We start from the raw sequence: 19,655 nt of genomic DNA on the forward strand, positions 1-19,655 counted from the left end.
GGAATTCCACAAGTGGGTTGCCAGTGTGAGCCTGCGGTCCCAGCCCAGATGCTTGTTTACAACATGCCATATCCGGACCCAGTGGTTGGTTGGTCCTGTTAAGGAGTATTTCCGAGTTCGGGAGTAGAGTGCTCTACTGTAGTTCCCTTCCGGCAAAAGCCATCTATCCATGGCGTATCCCGGGTCATCGAGACGACCATAGGTCCCCTGGTTTATCGCTGCTAGCTGGGTCGACCAATAGTATTTTTTTATATCTGGGAGGCTAATGCCCCCGTCGTACCATTTTAGGGTGAGTTTAGTCAAAGCGATGCTGGGACCCCCATCCCACAATAGATCTCTCTGGAGGCTCTCAGTTTCCTGGAAGTATGACTTAGGAACCGGATCCAATGAGATCTGAAGGGCGTACAGGAAGCGGGGTAGCACCATCATTTTAAAGAGGGCTGTTTTGCCCAGCAATGACAGTGGCAAAGACTTCCTGCTCCGTATGTCGCTTTTCAATCTTTGTATTGGTGGCAGGAGATTCCGGTTAAAACGGAGTGACTGATTCAGCGAGATGAAAATACCAAGGTACTTAAAGACCTCTAATGCTATTTGTATTTGACAATTCCGCGGGGGACAGGTGGCTCCCCGTTAAGGATATAAATAATGGACTTGTTCCAATTTATTGTGAACCCTGAGTACCTGCTGAATACTGCCAGGATATCCAGTGGACACACCAAGGAAGCTTTCGGGGAGGCCAGATAAAACAGAATGTCGTCCGCATATAGGGAAATCCTATCCTCCCAGTCAGGGGACCAGCGCAGACCACGAATGACCGGGTCTTTGAGGATCCATGCAGCCAGTGGCTCCAGGGCCAGGGTGAACAGGAGCGGAGACAAGGGACACACCTGGCGTGTCCCAAGACTTAGTTGAAATACTGCCGGCTTCCTATTGTTTACCACCACCTGTGCTGTTGGTTTCGAGAGATATGGTTTTTTAATGTATGCAAAGTTGTTAGAGATTACGTGTGCTGCACCAACAGCCTTATAATGAACAAAGTAAAAATATCACCAACCACAAGCAACGTGTAGTGGTACATAACTTCTCAATTCAGCTGGAAAGGTTTTAATCCTTAAAGAGGCCTCCAGGTTATGAAAGCTGATTGCAGAAATGGGCAGCACGCTTAGAAATGGAGGGAAATTGAATGCTCTTACAAGAAGTGGGTCCAGCTATTGATAGCTGCCATCTTTTAGCCAAAGTAATGCAACTCCTTACAAATCAAGCAGCAAGAATGGTTGCAGTTATTTTCTTTATTATCATCCTCTGCATAGTACTTTTTACTGCCTCAGCTCTCAGTAGCATCTACCTTAACATTCTATACCAAGCAAGATATACACAGAACTATGGAACGTAGAACAGGTACAAGATTCTACATATGAAATACAATCTACATGTTGATTACTCATTTACTACAGTGGACTAGCGGAACACCCTGTAGAAGGTGGTTACTTGGACCTCTGAGGCTTCTTTCTGTCATAGGTGCCCCAGCTGTAGAACCTCAAGGCTCTTACTGGGCACACATACACACTGAAAGTGGTAGAGATCTTGGGTAAGGAGAAGTGGTTTGGTGCAAGGACCTTGGGAAGCCGCTGCAATGAGGGCAAAATGCAATGAAGATACCAGGTCAATGAAACCACCATGATTGGCAGACCACATCCAGGCCCCTACAGTCAAACTGCTGGTAATGTGGAGAAAGTCACAGTGCAAGATGTAATGAAAGGCAGCAACGAAACCTCCAGAAAAGACCTTGAACCTCTGGGGGGTCAAAAGGACATGGAAACATCCCTGAGGCAGTGAAGAAATCCCAAGTGAGATAAACCCTTTTTTTAAATTAGAGGCTTTCCCACGCTGTTTTCAGTCATCCCCATTAGGATGCCATGTGTTTGCCACCTGGACCTGTGAATACCAACCAAGACTGCATCCCCCACTCATAGAGCCTTTTAGGTGCCAAGTGCTTCTATTTCCTACTCCTCCCTGCTCCTCCCCATGCTGAGGAAGAAGTGTTGGGAGTGCAGGAAGGTGACTTCCGCTCCTGAAGAGAGTACTGGTTAGAGGGAAAGAAAAGAGAACTGTATGACTCGCTGTAGCCTTTCGCTCACTCTTCTATGTGTCCACCTGCCTGACAGTAGAGTGGTGTTTGCGTCAGTGCCCAAATATCGGTTAGGGGCATCCAGGCCACTGAAACACAATGCAGAAAACTTAGAAAAAGTTACAATTTACTAGCCAAACCAGGGCCGCATCAAAGGCAATATCTCGGAAGAATGAGTGCCTCGTGAGCCCCTGGAGCATTACAAATGTGCATATTGTTTTGCGATCCTGTGGGGCCCACCTGGAGTAATGGTGAACCCTCACAAGCCCACCTACATGGGAAGAAATAAATGCCATTTTAAGTCTCTCAGGATGGAGAATCGGTGACACCGGTAGAAGCAGGACACTGTGTCTATCTATAGGGCTGACATTTTGTTTTGCCATGTGACAGATAGACACTGCTGGTTTTCAGTCCTTAGAGATTGCTAGGCAACCTGGTGTAAGATTTTTAAAAAACGTGTTTCTTAATGAAATGTTTGTTTGAGTTATGTCGAAGTTATGGTGGATTGCCAATGTTTGATATAGTCGCATATAGGGGTATTGCTATTTTAGGGGTTACCGTATGCTGGTGCACAATTAGTTCATGGTACCTAAGAAGTATAAGGTCTTGTCAGGGTTTAGGGTTTTAGTTGCCCACTGTGACATTTATTTAGGATGCAGGATTCGCACCCCATGTAGTTAGTAAGGCCCTCTTACAAGGGATTCCAGTTGGTATTTACAGTTGTGTGCCGGTTATTATGTTGTGGATCGTTATCCTGTCCGAAGAGTATTATTCAGGACTCACTGCCCCTACTACGAAATTCTACTATTACCATCACTAGGATATTCCGAGCGTTCTTTGTTGATATATATAAAAGTTCGATAGATTTTTTATCAAATTCAGTCTCTGGAAACTTTGTATTCATCAAGACGCTATTGGTCCTGTCACCTCTTATTATTGCGGGGAAGCCGACCGCACTTGAGGGACACCCTACTTATCAGCAGGCCCCCATCCAGACTAATTTCATAGGACATCGATTGTTGCACTACGCTACATTCCTCTTGTTGACTGACCTATTTCTTAAAGAGGGAAACTTCCTTTTTCTACTCTTAGATTTTCATCACTAGTTGACCTTGCGCATTGTGCTCTTTGGGACATCGCTGTTTGTTCTGTCTCACTATCCTTCAACGCCCATTCGCCAATCATCTAAGAGCCCTGACGAAGTTCTCTTTTGGCACAACTGGGTACGAAACGCGTTGGCTGTGTGCCGGTTTTAAAATTGACTGAATAAAAAGAAGCACTTTTTTGGGACTTACTGTTTGTGTGTCTACTTTCTACGAGTGCACCTTCCATCTCTTTATGAAAGTTGTGTGCCTAGCATTTAGCAGTGTGTGTATTAAAGTACTTTTTCTTTTTTAAAGAAAATGCACTGACTGGAAAAAAAATATTATTTTATGTGTTGCTAAGTTATGAGTTTTTATTACACAGCACCTTCCTGAGGCAGACTTGGCTGCTGTGTTTCGCTCCCCTGAGAGTCAAGCGTTGTGTTTAGTCTGCAGATTAGGAGACGGCAGTACAGGCAACGAAGGGCACTAGGTTGAAAGACCAAAGCTTCTAATCGCAGTAGGACCTCTTGTTCTGGATTGCTCACATGGCCGAATAGACTATCCTATCTCTACCCGCTGCCATACTGAAGAAGTTCGTTTTTATCATACGATCTCATAACTCTCAGTGGTCCTGGGAGTGATAGTAATTCTAACTCAAAATATGGCTATTTTAGGGTGCAAGGAAAGCTCGATTATCGGACATCCAAAACATTCTTATATAGGTTGGCCAGCAGGAATATGGCTCACTAATGGGGGTAGTGAACTTATCTCCAGTTTGAAAGGGCAGAGAAAGGCCATGGACAGCGGCATTGCTTAGGAAAAATGGATCTGCAAGTGTCATGGCTTCCCAAAGAAGTGTAAGAAAAACTGTAGTCTCCTTGGATGGATGCCTGAGTACTGTGATGAATGGATATGGATTGGGGTTTGTTTGGAATTAAGTTAAGTGATGGGAAAAGGTGTAAACTCTGAGGGTTGAGGTAGGGGTGCTCGTTAGGGTTCAGGTTAAATGATCATTTTTGTTAAATGGACAATGTTGTCAATGAAGTAAAAAAAAAATGAACCATGTGTTTTTGAATTCCGCTACATTCAGTAGGATTGTTGTGCAAACCATATTCTACCACCACTAACCGATAAATGTAACTATATACGTTTTTTTTATTGTAACTTAGAATTACTTTCCTTTTTTTCCTTTTATTGTATTGAAATCTATGATAGAATATATATCTTCACAGTGCAACAGATAAAAAGAATAAACTGTGTTACTCAGACGACCTATTAATGGGGGCTCCTGGGCTCAGAGGCCTAAGTAGCCCACTGAACCCTGATTATTGCTGCAGTTCACTCCCCTAGCAACAGAAAGCTCATTACCCTCACGTGCCCCAGGGCCCATAGCACCAAACTACACCGCTGCTACTTAACATGGTTCGAATGCCAATATAAAGTGATCAATAAGTCAGAGGTCAGTGTTGAATATCAAGGGTGAAAGACAAATATGATGTATAATCAGGTTTTTCCCTGTGTGGCATAAACTTGTTTTCTTGTACTTACCTAGGTTACTGGCTCAGTTCTATGAGTCGGAGGATCCGGAAAGAAGAAGCCGCTTCCCTCAGAAATGCGTCCATTCAAAGCTGAGTCTAAAAAAGACCTTTCCATCGTTACTATTCCTGGGAGGCCTGACCGCTACCATGCTGCTGACAGAATCTGGGCGGAAACTTTACGTGAAGACGTGGATTTATGGAACTTTAATTGGATGTTTGTGGGTCAGCGTCAAAGCGTAAAAGACACCCTCTGTGCCTTGCCGTCGTCTGGCACGTCACACCAGAACATACACCCAGCGTATCCATGAACTAAAGCCTTATTATTGAATGAACTTTGGTCAAAGTACTGTAGTGTGTATGACTAGAGCATATTTGTGATTAATCATGGTCAAATATGTATCATTTTACATATTTGCTCCTGATTTTACTGTATGATTGAGGAAAAACACAGTAATATATGCATTGCTTTCCCAATGTAATATTTTTTTTATTGCCAACAGATGGTTAATGAAATAAGTGTCAACCTAAATCTAACTCAGTTATATGGCCCTGTGAATGTATTCAAGAAATTAATCAGGCTATGGTGTGTTTTCTTGTACCTTATTAACGTTGCTACTCTTAACAGACATGTTTTCTTCCCTCGCAGACATTTTTTCCCTTCCCGCCAAAATGCTGTGCTGGATTTATATTATTTCCCAGCTTTCAGAGACACAGTAGCGCTTGTGTTATAGCTCCTGCAGCGGATGACCAAAGGGGCCAGTTAATAAGCCATGGATTGTGATGTTTTTGTGATAGGAAAAGATGCATTTTGGGTACATGTTATTTTCATTGCTTTTTTTGCAGTTTTAAGATTTGATAATTTATAAATTTTTTCTCTTCTCACAGCAACAGCTCAGTTAAGGAGCTGGCATGGGGAACATGCAAAAAAAGACAATCTTTTGGGTAACCTGGTGTAGAATGAAAGGATTATGGTTTTAAGTAAAAGGGTAGTGTAAGGTATTTGCCATCTGACCTTCACAAGGACTAAATCTGTGCCATATACATCACATTTATTCCACTTATTTTCCCTAGTCGCAATTATTTTGAAAGCAAATGGGTGTTTTGAATTGGAACACTAGTCTTGCTCTAGTGTTGTCATTTTTTGTTTTTGCGAATCGCTCTTAACATAATGCACGTGCCTTTTTCATATTTATTGGCTACTCAAATGTAGTTTTTATTGTCCATTTTGACAGTGTGGTGTGGACTTTCTTCCACAGTCATTTTAGGAACACTTGATATATACTGAGTTCAGTATAACATTGATTATTGCGCAATCGCTTCATGAAACCATGGCAATGAGGCTGTGTTATATCTGGCAGTGCTCCAACAGGGAAACATTGCACTTGCATTGATATCACGCAAAGAGTTCCATAGCATTGCTTTTGACCAAGAGTTTTACCTTCCGATGGAATGGGCGTTTTACAGAGCCTCAAAAGATATATATAAAATGACAATATTTACAGTTAGGCGCTTTTAGAAGTGATCTCTTTTCTTGAGCACACTTAACAGGAGACCCAACATATAAACTTCTCTCCTTAAGTACATGCAAATTCCAACACCGTTCATGTATAAAAATATTAGACACATCGCCATTCCGGTGGGATACCAAATTCCCTCTCTGATCTATAACATATCTCACCGATTTTCACATGCATGAAAATTATACTCTAACATTTTATCCCCAATTATATATATATGTGCAGTAGCGGCTGCTCCTGAATGTGGGTGGTGAGGTGTTAGGGAGGAATAGAAATACAAAACCACTTACCTTGGACCGGCTGGCTGGCCGATGCCTCTTTCCCATCTTCTACAGCAGCAGGAAGCACACAGGCTCCAAGAATCTCCGTACCAATCACAACATTGCCTTACAGCAGCATTGTGATCGATCTGAGTGCCGTGGTTCAGTTCTCAGACAGGGTTTGGGAGGCTGTGTATGTTCTCCACCCAGGCTCTGCAATACAGCCTGGTGGAAAACATGCTAAGTGCGCATGACTGTTTGGCCGGCCCAAGATGGCCGGCCAAACTGTCATGCGCACATAAAAAGTGCCTATCACTCCTTCCCCTGCTTGGAACAGCTCAGCCCTGCCTCGCCCCAACCAACTAAGCCAGTACAGTAAAATAAAATGATAATAACATGATGTTATTATCATTTTATTTTTCCTTTTTGAACTGCTCAGTGAGCAGTGGGGTGACCCTTCTCAGACTTAGCGGAGGAGCCGCTGCTGTGTATGTGTAAGCAAGCCAGCTAGTTTGAGGCCTCAGGGCGGTTGATTGGTCCAGCTAGTTAATGTTTCACCCCCTAGCTGTTCTCTGTGTTCATCATCTTGGGGCATAAGAAAGGAATGCACCAGTGGCATAAAATTGGCCCCCGCGGTGCAGGGAGGCCCCCGCGGTGCTGCGGGCACCTTCAGCACAGTACCCTGGCCTGAGAGCTCCTGATTGAATCTGGAGGGGGCCCCCTCAAATTTCGTTACACCACTGGAATGCGCATCTCACCTGTCCCACAAAAATGGTGTTTTGTCTATTACAGGATTTTTTCTGTTGCTGACAAAAATTACTGATGGCGGATGAAGGACTTTTCTGGGCCTTTCTGTATTGAATCAGGCTATAGTTGTTTCTGCCTGTAACTCATCAGAGTCAAAGTGGAATGTCTGTAGTGGAATGTCTGTCTGTGGGAACAAGTTAATTTTATTCAGCCCTCCCTTGGATTGCACAGACAAAAATAATTGTCCAATATTGTGAAAATTTGCATTGGTAGAATAAGAAACTTGCTGCATTTCAGTTTACCTTTTAAATGCCTCTCCCTATTCAGTACCACTCCGTTTAATATTCATGAACATTGCAAACTGTTCCTTCGCAGCAAGTAATTGTGGCTTAAGGTCAGCCTTTTCAGATATTTTCAAACTTTTTTCAGGTCCCCCCTTAGATCATACAGATTTAGTTTCCAACAGTTTGTCATAGCCTCAGAAGGCTTGCTTACGCTAAATAAAAATGACTGGCCTCTGATTAAATAGTACATCCCAGTGCTAATTTTCTATAGTGCCTGGTGATTCTCAGCGCCTTTGAACAACTGGAGAGATTTTCTCTCCGCAGGGTAAGACTAACAAAGACAAACTTACTCAACCCCTTGAGAAGGACTAGAAATACCCCCTTGTCATTCTTATTTCTTGTTGAGGAAGTGATTGGTAAAAAGCCTTGATTTAGATTTTATGGAGACGTGATTGATGGTGGTCAAGCCATTGTGAGTCCCTTCGGCATCAGAATGAAACTTAAAATCTGCCATTATTTCTAAAGTCATAAGCACTAACATCACCTATCTGCATGTGGAACTGTTTTCACTGTATAGGTACTAAGATAAATGCCTTCTCCATTTTGTTTGCTGAATGCAAATCCTCTGAACGTTATTGAATTTTCCTCAACCAGAAGATCACCCCTACAGTGGCTGATTTTATTCCAACTTCCACATGACCTTTTCGTTTTTCTGTCTTTCAAACTAGCCTCTGCTGTCAAAAACAAATTATTCGTTTGTTCAGTACTTATGTAGCTTTGGTGCGTTTTTTTTTGTCTACAGACATTTCACCTCTTGCACTGCAGCGCCTAAAGAGCGCTGCAAATGGAGGTGGCAAAACGCTCGTGGGCAGGTGGGGATGGTAGCAGACACTCCCTTTAAAAATAAAAATATATAAGTCACTTACCACAGGGCTAACACCAGTGTCATGAGTTTGTCGTGTTTGCCTCACAGTGAAATGTGTGAAATGTCTGCAAATCCTTGCCTTGGGACTTGTACCAGAACATGTTTTACTTGGCATATACTAAAACTTCTGAATGCAAATCAGAGTGGGAGAAACCCTCAGTTGCAGCCGATCTTTGGATGCAAGTTCAGATCAGGCATGGTCATCTTATTTTTTCTTTTTGTTCCTTGGAATGTGCTCCACTGTATATTCTGACATTGATGAATTTCTGACACTGTTTATGCCATTGATTAATCTTTCAAGAGAAAAAAATGTGTGCCAAGACCTGTTGTCTGGAGTGCCTGGGATCTAAGAGTGCTTGACCCAGTGGCATGCTTTGCCACTCAGTCAGATCATTGAACAGGCTTCTAGAGTAGCTTTCCTTTTATGATTATGTTGCTTTACAGACCGTTAAGCTACTCTGGTAAATGAAGGATGCATCAATAGCCTGAGGAAAATTCCTTGGTTTTCAGAGGCTCTCTTTGCCAGTACTCCTAAGTTGAACTCACTCGACACTGACATAGGCACATGCACAAATCCAAGAAGTGTGATCCAGCCACACACATCTTCTACCAGTCCTGATGTGTTGCTTCTAGATTCTTGACTGGTTGCTGTTAATGTCCACATGATCAAGGGCAGAATGTCTGGTGGTTTTCCTCGTCACTTCAGTTCTGATAATCGGTCTTACTGCCCACACCAGTTAGCGTGATAGGGTATGAGATTGTTTCTTTAGTACCAGAGATGTCACATTTAATGGGTCAGACCCTCACCCCAATGGAACAGTTACCAAGATTGAGAGGCGCAGAAGAAATCAAAACTACTTTTCGGGCCCCCGTCATCCGTCTAGAATATTTTGTGGGCAAAATGGAGGTGGGCTGTAGACCAGGTTTTGTTCACACTGGAACCGTGGCTGAGATCCCTTACATTTAAATTTCAAGAGTTTGATCCCAGTGTGTGCCCCCTTGACAGGGGATCCCCGTTTCATCTTCCAAGATTGCTGGCTCAGCCAGGACTAGTGCCTATGGTGCCACCACTTAAATATGCCCTATGATGCCTTCTTTTCGCATTCTGGCTCCCTCCGCCAAAGTAGTCATTGATTAGTCCACCCTGGCTCCCTGGTCCTGGAGCCATCAGCAGTGCTGGTCCTGTTTTTTAGCCTATATTCTCTGCATTACCACAATTCTTGTATTATCTTGAATTTGGGCCTTTGCAACTGCTCCGCTGTTTTCACAACTTGTATTCTCTTCATATTCTTCCCTCAGGATATTTGACACAGACCACAAGTAGGAGGGCGGATCAGAACAAAAGACGATTAAAAAAGAAACAATTGAATGCCTCCTCCAAATAGCGTGATGTTGCAGGCCCCTCTTTTTCCCTGAGATATGCATCTTTAGAACAGTTCTGCCTTCAAATTATCCGAAAGACCTGATTTATTCCTGAAGGTGGCATGATAGCACAAGATAGGCAATTTGTGCAAGGGCAAATAGCACGTGCCGTTAGCATTTGGGCAAATACTGTCCAACTTAAAGTCCTGTTTCGGGTGCAATTTGTAATTTGCACTAGAAATGGAATTAGCGCCATACTTTTAATCCGGGCATTCGGCGTTAGATTATATCGTTTTTTGCCGTGGTTTGCAGTAAAGAATTCCCAATATGTTTAGTCTACACTTCTCATTGCTGCAATACCTTTTGCCTTCAGCTTCACAATTGCATCATTTGAACGTGCTCTATTAGTTGTTGAACTGTAAATTCAACCTTGTGTACTTGTCTGCCCGAAGCTTCGGCTAAAATAGGTCAGCAGATGACGGACAGGAAGTCTGTTTATTTGTTTCGGTTCCCGCGTCAAGGCATCGGAGTTTGCAGACCTGTTTACTCTGTAAAAAGTACCATGTACTACTCTAAAGTTTCTGCGGACTGACAAAAATGGTTCTGTTTTCCGTGCCGGTGCATATTACTTACACTCGCTGCAGGCTGTGGAGTTGAAAGTCTAGAGCGCCACTTTCAGTGCAGAAAGACACAGTTGCCGATGTGAGCACCAAAGAACGCAGGTAGATCGCACGAAAAGTACGTGCTGCCATCGATTGAATTATTGTTTCATCTGTCAACGAGTGTCAACATCACTTGCTCACTGAAGTGAGGTAACTGTGCAGTTCCAGGTTTATGGAACTGACCAGGGGCAAATGAACACATTTCAGTCAACGGGGCCTCCCGCAGTATTGTGTCTTGTCATTGGAACAGCAGTGCATTCACACAGCCCATTGTTTGCCTATCCGTATTTATCGCCTGCCGCTGAAACGTGCGGTGGGCAGCGACGGGCGAACACTGAAGCCGTTCTCTTTAACGCGCAGCTTCTGCAGTATGACGAAGTAAATTGGACGCAGTGCCAACCTCTCCGAATGTGGCATTATTTCCGTTTTCTGCAACAATAATTTTGCGTATTTACTCATTATCTTTTTTTGCACATTTTCCATATATGGCATTAAGTAAACTTACCTTTCGTGTTCAAGTCCGTGTCAGCGAAGATTCTACACGCAGAGACAACTCTGCAGTTATAGACTGTTACTTTTTGTGATAATCCTGTGTTTTGCCAAAGTTAGTTGGACACATCAAACGGAGTGCTGCAAAGCATGTGGGGAAAAGTGAGAATGGAGAGAGCACAGCAAACAGAAGAAGTAGAAATGAAACGTGATGTTTCATTTATGTTGCTGGTTATGGTAGGTGTTACAATAAAATATATACGAAACAAGATATATATATATATAGATATCTATATACTTTGTTACACATCGTAATCCTTTCACTGTCTCTTTATATTTAACATGTCGATGTTTTCATTTTATGTTTAAAGCTTGATTTATTTTTGATTCCTATGCACTGATATTAATTGGTACAGGTCAGAGGAAGGCCTGTCATGGTGTACTGCACGGCTGACTGTCTGCTCTAAATAAAGTCTCTTCTAGTGTGAAAGTATATTATTTAATCTTGTGTGGGGGGGCTGTGATACCGTGGATTACAATTCAGTTGTTTTACTCTGAACTGCAATCTCTCTGCATGTTTTTTATGCCTTTAAGCATTTCTGATAAAGTAATTAAAGAGATGTAATATTTTGTTTCTTGGCAGCAGTGAGTTTCTTGCTATATTGTTTTGGAATATTTAAATATGTTTTTCAGTGTCTAAGAGAAGGGTGACTTGAAAATGGAACCACAGAGCACAAGGTCCAGCAAAAAAGAAATATAAACAGAGCAACTTCTTTTCTTCTGGATAACACAAATAGTGCAATGATAAAGTATTCATGGAGCCAAAGACAAAATAAATGTACCTTATGTTTTGGGCAAAACTGTGTATGTCTGAGCACTTTTCAACACCTCATGTTGTATTACAATGGGAACACCACTTACATTCATTATGTGAACGTGGTAAAGTAATTAATAGGTATTTTAGGTGATTTCCCACATATATTTAGATATACAATTTACTACACGATTATAATTGCATTAGATATCATTAACGAGTTTCTAAAGATTACATGAAACAATGATTTTCCTTTCTTTAGCATTCATTAAGGGATAATTCTCTGTCTGCACCACTAACCTTCACTAATAAACATTACATAATCATACCAAAAATATGTGCAGTCTGATAAGAAGAGTAATACTCTTTCTTTGAGTTTTAAAAGGTAAGTTTATTAAAGAACTTAGCATCAACAATAGACAATACATAGTATGCTTTTAATGATAAATAGGTATATAACAATACAAAAGGTTTGGATTCATAATAAGGCTAAAAAGCGTATACAAAGAGGAAAACATGTACAAATGATAATAATTATGCAGATAAAACAAAATTGCATTATATCTGATGAAAGTTAGGAAAATAATAAAAACTGAGAAATCATGGGGGCTGTACAACTTCCTGAATATATGGTACTGGAGCGAAGGATCTTTTAGCACTTTCATCCAAAAACGTTGTAATTGGAGACCATAAAAGTAATAGTTTGTGTTTCATGGACATAGGAAAAACAACGGTCGTATTAAGCCTGTGATTGTGGAAGACCGAATACCACCAAGCTAAAAAGGAGAGCTTAGAGGCATCTTTCCGATTCTTTGTGATTTGCTGAAAAGCAGCGGCAATGAACAAGTCAATAAGCTGTGTATGCGTTGTAGGTATGTTCCAGCTAATAGACTACCAAGCAAAATGTTTACAAATGCAAGAGGGGTATTAGTCTTGAAAATAGGATTAATCTGGGTCCAGACTGAAGACCAAAATTTCAGAACATAGGGACATGAGAAAAGTAAATGGTACAGGTCTGCCTATGGAGATGAGCAAGACCAACAAGTGTTAGAAGCATCGGATGCAGTTTTTGCAGGGAGGTTGGTGTTAATAGTAATCTCTTATAAATAAAGAAGAGAGTTTGTGTGGTGCTAGCTGCTCTTGAGGATTTTCTAATTTTCAGCCAAATTTTATCCCAAATAGAGAAGGTCCAATGTATGTTTAAATCAATCTTCCAGGAAATTTCAGTCTTTGTTTTAGCTCTTGGTGAGAGTGGGGATAGTAAACAATGATAAAGGGTAGAGGCTTTAGGTGACTTGCTTAGAATATTTGACGATGCATGATCAATTGGTAGGGGGGAGTGTGGTAAAGATTGAAAATATGCGTAAGCATCTAATATAGCAGAGCGTAGGATTAAAAATGTATGTGAGAATGATAGCGGTAAGTGAAAAAGGGGGCGAGCATTGGTGAAGGTTAATAAAGTATTGTGTTCAAATAACTGATGTACCCATAAGATACCCTTGTCTTTCTAATAAATTGTTTTTTTTTTATACAAATAAAATTATTGTGCCAAATTGTGGAATTAAGATATGTATTGAGATCATGTGGTTCAATATGAAGAAGTTTATTTAAATTGTTACAGGAGTTTTTAATGATTGGTGTATGCAACTTTTGCGGCTTTCTCGTAAAAGACAAATATTCGTGAAAAGACACCCACCTGGAAACCTGTTTTAATAAAAAAGCTTTATGATACTTGGAAAAATCAGGAAAGCGGACCCCGCCTTCGGGATTTGGTTGTGTCCATTTTAATTGGGACATTCTAGGTTTTTTGTTCAACCAAAGAAAGGAAATAAGGATGAAGTTAATTTTGTGAAACTGTTTCACAGGAATGAAAAGTGGAAATTAGAAAGAAGGTAGAGGATAATAGGCGTTAGCATCTTTGTAATAGTGTTGAGCCGGCCTCACTGGGAGAGATATAAGGGGTGTCATTTGGTTGTGAGAGAGCTGAGCTTCTCAATGCATTTGTTGAAATTCATAGAGATTGAAGAATTAATTGAGGGAGTACACCATATACCAAGATATTTTATGTAAAAGGGGTTCCAGGTAAAATTGGAGATGGAAAAATCTTCTTTAAAAGTATATTTAGTTAGTGGTACAATTTCACATTGTCATTATTTAACTTGTAACCCGAAACTAAAGAATATGATTTAACTTCATTCAAGAAAGCCGGTAGGGAAGTTTGAGGTCGGGAAAGAAATAAAATGACATCATCAGCATACGCAGCTAATTTGATTTGTGAAGAATTAGAGGTGTAACCCGGAATGGATGAATTTTGTCTTAGTTTAGACAAGAAGGGTTCTAAGGCTAGATTAACAAGAAAAGGAGCTAGGGTACAGCCTTGTCTTACTCCTCTGTGAAGAGAAAAATAGGAAGAGGTAAGACCGTTGGCACAGATGGCGGCTTTAGGACTTGAGTACAGGAGAGAAATCAAGGAAATGATGTATGGGCCAAAACCAAACCATTTTAAAGTCTGGGAAATAAAAGGCCAATGTACTCCATCAAATGCCTTTTCGGCATCTAAGGCGAAAGCAGCCAAGGGTTCTGAAAGGCTTGCTGATTTGGATATGATGTCAAAAAATAAGCTGGTATTATCGGTAATGTGATGTCCCTTGACAAAACCTGATTGTTCCTTACCTAAGAGATGGGATAAGAAAGATTACAAACGAGAGGCTAACAATTTCAGGAATTTTTTTTTATAATCAATATTAACTAAGGTAATGGGTCGATAGTTTTTACAATAAAGTATATCTTTACCTTCTTTCTGAATAAGACAAATTAAAGCATCCATAAAAGTACCAGAAGAATAACCTGAAGAAAGGAAAGAAGAAATTAAAGAGTGGATCTTGGGTATTAAAATTCGGGCAAAATGTAAAAAGAATTCAACAGTCAAACCGTCAGGACCAGGGGCCTTATCTTTTTTAAGGGATTTAAGAGCATTAAGTAAGTAAATCAGTCTGAGTCAAATCAGATTCAAGGAGATCGAAATGTTGAGGGCAAGATGAAGGTTTGTGGATTGAGGAAAGCTAGCGTGAAATATCCTCATTAGCGGGATGCGATTCAGGAGTATAAAGTTCATAAAATTGAACAAATTCTTGTAATATATCCGTGTCCTTGTGTTTAGGAGTGTTAGTATTCGATAAGATGTATTCAATATGAAGCTTATTTTGTTTTGTTTTTAAATAATTGGCTAACAGTTTACCTGATTTATTCTGTCCACCATAGAATTTGGCGCTAGTTTTTAGGAGAAACAAAGAGGCAGCATCAGTCGTATCTTTAGTGTATTGAATCTTGGCATTTATGAGGTCTTTTAACCACTTCGCTGCTAGGCCTTTTCCCCTCCTGTGCTAAGCCTTTTTTTTGGCTATTTGGGGTAGTGCGCACTTAGGCCCCTGTAACTTTTTGACCACACCAATTTTGCGTCCTTTTCTTCCAACAACATGGGGATTCTAAAGGTACCCAGGGTTTGTGGATTCCCTTGGAGGGGTCTCAGAAATTAGCCAAAATAAAGCAAAATGTAGCTTTTTTTCGGAAAAATGGGCTACAAATGAAAGCGTCTGAGTTTTTCCCTGCAAATGTTATCAAAAAAGGGTTTGTGGGGCTTAAGTCATCATTTTTCCAGCTTTTAAGAAATGACAGACTTTTGTCAGAAAACCAACATTTTTTACACAGTTTTGGCATTTTTCTTGGACATAGCCTATTTTTGCTATTTTTTTGTACTTTCAACCTCCTTCCAGTTAATGGTAGAAATTGGTGTGAAAGCAATAATGGATCCTGGAAAGCTATACCTTTTAGAAAAGTAGACATAACTCTGAATTCAGCAAGGGGTCATTTGTGTGGATCCATCAAGGTTTCTTTATAGAAACTAACAGTTAAACATTGTAAACATTGAAAATTAGTTGAAAAAAACAGCCTTTTGTTGTAATGTTTTCACCTGTAACTTCTTGTAATTATGATAGCTCTTTGAAAGCAATATACCGTTACATCCGCTGGACCTTCCTGGTCGTGGGGATATATATGACTTGTAGGGTCACCAAGAACCAGACGACCCCAAAGTCAAAAACTGAGCAGCAATTTGCAATGGCTTTTTATTATGTACCGGGTATATAGCAATTATTGTGAGAAAATGTATACATGGAAAAATCGGTATGAAAGACACCTATGTATATCTGAAATGGGGACAAATTATAGAGTTTAGAAACAGTACGTATTTGCACATTTTCGAAATTGGGAATACTCATACTAGCATGAGAATTATTGGTCATTTTTCAAATGACTTCTTTTTTACACAATGTCTTTCATTTGGAAGGCAGAAATGCATCAAAAATCAATAGGTAATAACAGTTGCTTTACAAATATGAATTACCCTGAGTCTAACTATAAAAATGGTACCTCACTTGTGTGGGTAGGCATAGTGCCCATGACAGGAAGTGGCTCAAAACCCAACGTGAACACACCACATTTTCACAATGAAAATGTACCCTTTTTTTGCGAAGTGTCTAGCTGTAGTTTTTGAACACTAGCTCTGCCGGCACCTAGGGAAACCTAGCAAACCTATACATTTTTGATAACTAGACACCTAGGGGAATCCAGTATGGGGTGACTTGACTGCCTCCCACCAGGTTCTCTTACCCAGAATCCCTTGCAAACCTAAAAAATTGCCCAAAAAAACACATTTTCCCTGCATTTCTGTGGTGGAAAGTCCTGGAATCTGCGTGGATCCACAAATTTTCACGCACCCCGCTGTTGGACCTGGCCCTTTTTTGGCAGGTTCACCCCGAAACTTTCACTGTGGTACAGTGTAAAGTGCGTGAGCTCTCTGTGTATGTGTGGTGAGTGACCTGCCCTCCCATAGGAATGCATGGGGAATATGTGTGACCATGGTAGTTCCTGATGTGTGGGGAGTGCAGGGTCGAGTTTGGTATGTGCGAACTCGTGAGATTAAATGCTGTGTAATGATGTATGTGGCATGAATGTGTCTAGTGTGGAAGTGCCACTTCTAGACATGGGTGTGCGTGTGTAGTGAGTCTGCTGGCACGTGATTGGCTGGCGCCTGGCTCCAAGAGTGTGCCTGGGCCTGCTTGTGGATTGACTGTCTGGTTTGAGGGTGGTAGGGGCTGGGGAGCCCCCAGGAGGTTGTCTGAGTCAGCCCTTGGTTGATGACTGCATCTGCCACTAGAGTGGTGGGAGGAGATAGCACCCGGGAGTGAATAGGGCTGTGCCTGCCTGCCACAATGCTGGCTCCACCTCCTGCTGGGCGGCTGTCGCCTCTGCCCCTCACACTGAAAGGAGTTCCCTATAACCAGTTGTAGCTGGTTCTCACACTGCCTGCACCCTGCTAGACAAAGGATTTTATGGTATAAAAAGGGTCTGTGTCCCCTTACAAAATGTTCTTATTTTGCTGACTTGAATCCTGCCAGGGGTGTGCTGCTGCTTGGGCCCAGGGGAAGGCTTGCCTCCCTGGGCCCTGCCCAGCCCCATGACTCCTGAAGGACTTTGCTGGACTTTTTGTTCCCTGTGGCGCTTGGGAGCACTCTGCCTTGTCCCTAGCGCTGGGAGCGCTTTATTTTGCTGTTGTAGCGCTTGGGAGCGCTTTGTTTACAGGAGGCCGGTGCCCACCCGGCATTTGCCCCGGATCGCTGGTCAGATCGAGTGCCCCCTCGATTTATTGCTTATTCTTAACAAGCCGGTGCCCACCCGGCATTTGTCCGAAGCGCCGCTGGTGATCGAGGAAGCCGCTGGCCCGGAGAGTGATTGGGAGGCTCTGTCCTGCCTCCCTACCCCAGGGCCCCGCTGCGATTGGCCGCAGCCGCGACCCGGAAGTCAGGCAAGCTGCGGCGGGACAACAGGACGACCCGGAAGTGCTTGGACCCTCTCGCGGGGCTCCCGTGCCCTGGGAGAGCCCCGCCGAAGGCCGAGGGTGCATCGCCATCAAGGGGGAGGACGAGAGCCCACCCCGCCTCCACCTGACCCAGCGCGTGGCCCGCTCTGCACCGGAGCAACCGAAGAATTCTGACCGCTTGGCTCCCAGAGCGAAGGGAGAGCCCCGCAGCCGGAGAAGAGAGCTGCCTCCGGGAGGCAGACCGGTGAGTGCGGGGCTGCATCGGGAGAGGGAGTGAGGAGGCACTCTGCCAGTGCCTTCACCCTGAGCGGCCCCACTTGATAGCGGGCCGCTCCCACGGTTGCGGGGCATAGTTGTTCCTGAGAGCCCCGAGAGGCTCCCTGCCCGCAATATTGTTTTAGAGCCCTGAGAGGGCTCCGGGGGCATTTGTTATTTTGAGTCCCCCTGAGGGGGGGGGCTCCACCGAAGGCACCAGCATTTGTTAAAAGCCCACGAGAGGCTCAGGGGCTATTTGGTTCACGAGCCTCGAGAGGTTCACAGCGCCCCATTTGTCGAGGAGCCCACGAGGGGCTCAGGCGCCACAGTTGTTAAGGAGCCCACGAGGGGCTCAGGCATTGCTTAGTTTTAAGAGCCCAGAGAGGCTCGTGGCCGCATTTACTTTATTTGGAGCCCAGTGAGGCTCTCGAGGGCAGTTTATATTTAGAGTCCAGAGGCCCGCAGAGACATGATGTCTAGAGCCCTGAGAGAGGCTCAGAGTGCCATTCTGTTGTTTAGAGCCCTGAGAGGCTCCCACGTTGGCCCCATCCTCTACAGCTGCCCAGCACTTTGTGGGCAGCTGCCACGTTTAGGTGTTCTTGGCTACCTGCAGCCTGCCCTGACATTGGGACACAGGGCGTCCTAGCCCCAACAAGGCCAGTTGGCCTAGGGACTGCCACAGGTGGTGGCTTATGTATTTTTGCGCTATTGAGTTGTGTTCTGGCACCTCTGAATGTTTTTATGTATCATGTGTCTTCCTTGTTCTTACACCTCTGAATGTTTTAGGCATCATGTGTTTTCTTTCCTTACACCTCTGAATGTGTTTTTATGCATCATGTGTTTTCCTTCCCTACACCTCTGAATGTTGTGATGCATCATGTGTAATGTGTTCTTGCTTATACCCCTAAATGTATTTTATTCTTAGGTGGTCGTGTTTTGCCTAGTAGAGTTTATACTAGAGAGGTTATGTGTCCATGCGTGATCTAGGCCTATGGTTATTAGTATTGCGTAGTGTGTACCTACCTTTACCAATAGTTACTGGTTGTGACCTATAATTGTTCTTTTGTGTTATCCTTATTCTATGATCTACAAAGTGCTATTTCTAAAATTGTTGATTCTGACAGTGGCCCATGTGGCCCTGTCCTGTAAATAATCCCTTGTGAATATTGCCGTGCCAGTTGGCACTATGTACACGTGTGACTTCCATCTGATGTGTTTTGACAATACAAAAGTTATTTTTATATAACCTTGTGTGGAGTTCCTTTTGTGGTGTGCCTAGGATGTTGTTGCTGTTGTGTGCGTGCGCAAATGCTTTACACATTGCCTCCGGGATAAGCCTGTCTGCTCGTGCCAAGCTACCAAGGGGGTGAGCAGGGGTTATCTGGGCGTGTGACTCCCTTGCCCTGACTAGAATGGTGGTTTCTGCCTGGCTTTGGCGTCAGCCTTAGCCTACCAGAAATCCCAGTTCTAACACCCGTGTTCCCCAAATTCTTACGAGAAAAATGGTACCTCACTTGTGTGGGTCTGCCTAGTGCCCGTGACAGGAAACGGCACAAAACGCAACATGGTCACCTCAATTTCGCAGTGAAAAATGACCCTTTTTTGGCACAGTGCCTAGCTGTAGTTTTTGAACCCTAGCTCTGTCGGCACCTATTGAAAGCTGGCAAACCCATACATTTTTGAAAACTAGACACCCAGGGAAATCCAGGAT

At 42.8% G+C, this 19,655-nt stretch overlaps 1 protein-coding gene across 1 annotated transcript in view; it reads left to right on the plus strand.

Annotated features, from left to right (window-relative positions):
* AGPAT5 (1-acylglycerol-3-phosphate O-acyltransferase 5) overlaps nucleotides 1–11,629 on the plus strand; it is a 520,893-nt gene extending 509,264 nt beyond the window's left edge. The window contains exon 8 of the mRNA XM_078647934.1: nucleotides 4,766–11,629. Coding sequence (XP_078504060.1) covers nucleotides 4,766–4,991 — 226 coding nt within the window. The 3' untranslated portion in view covers nucleotides 4,992–11,629. The remainder of the gene's footprint in view (nucleotides 1–4,765) is intronic.
* Nucleotides 11,630–19,655: the final 8,026 nt, after the last annotated feature.

This window comes from Lissotriton helveticus, chromosome 6, assembly GCF_964261635.1.
Source record: "Lissotriton helveticus chromosome 6, aLisHel1.1, whole genome shotgun sequence".
Classification (NCBI taxonomy): Eukaryota; Metazoa; Chordata; class Amphibia; order Caudata; family Salamandridae; genus Lissotriton; species Lissotriton helveticus.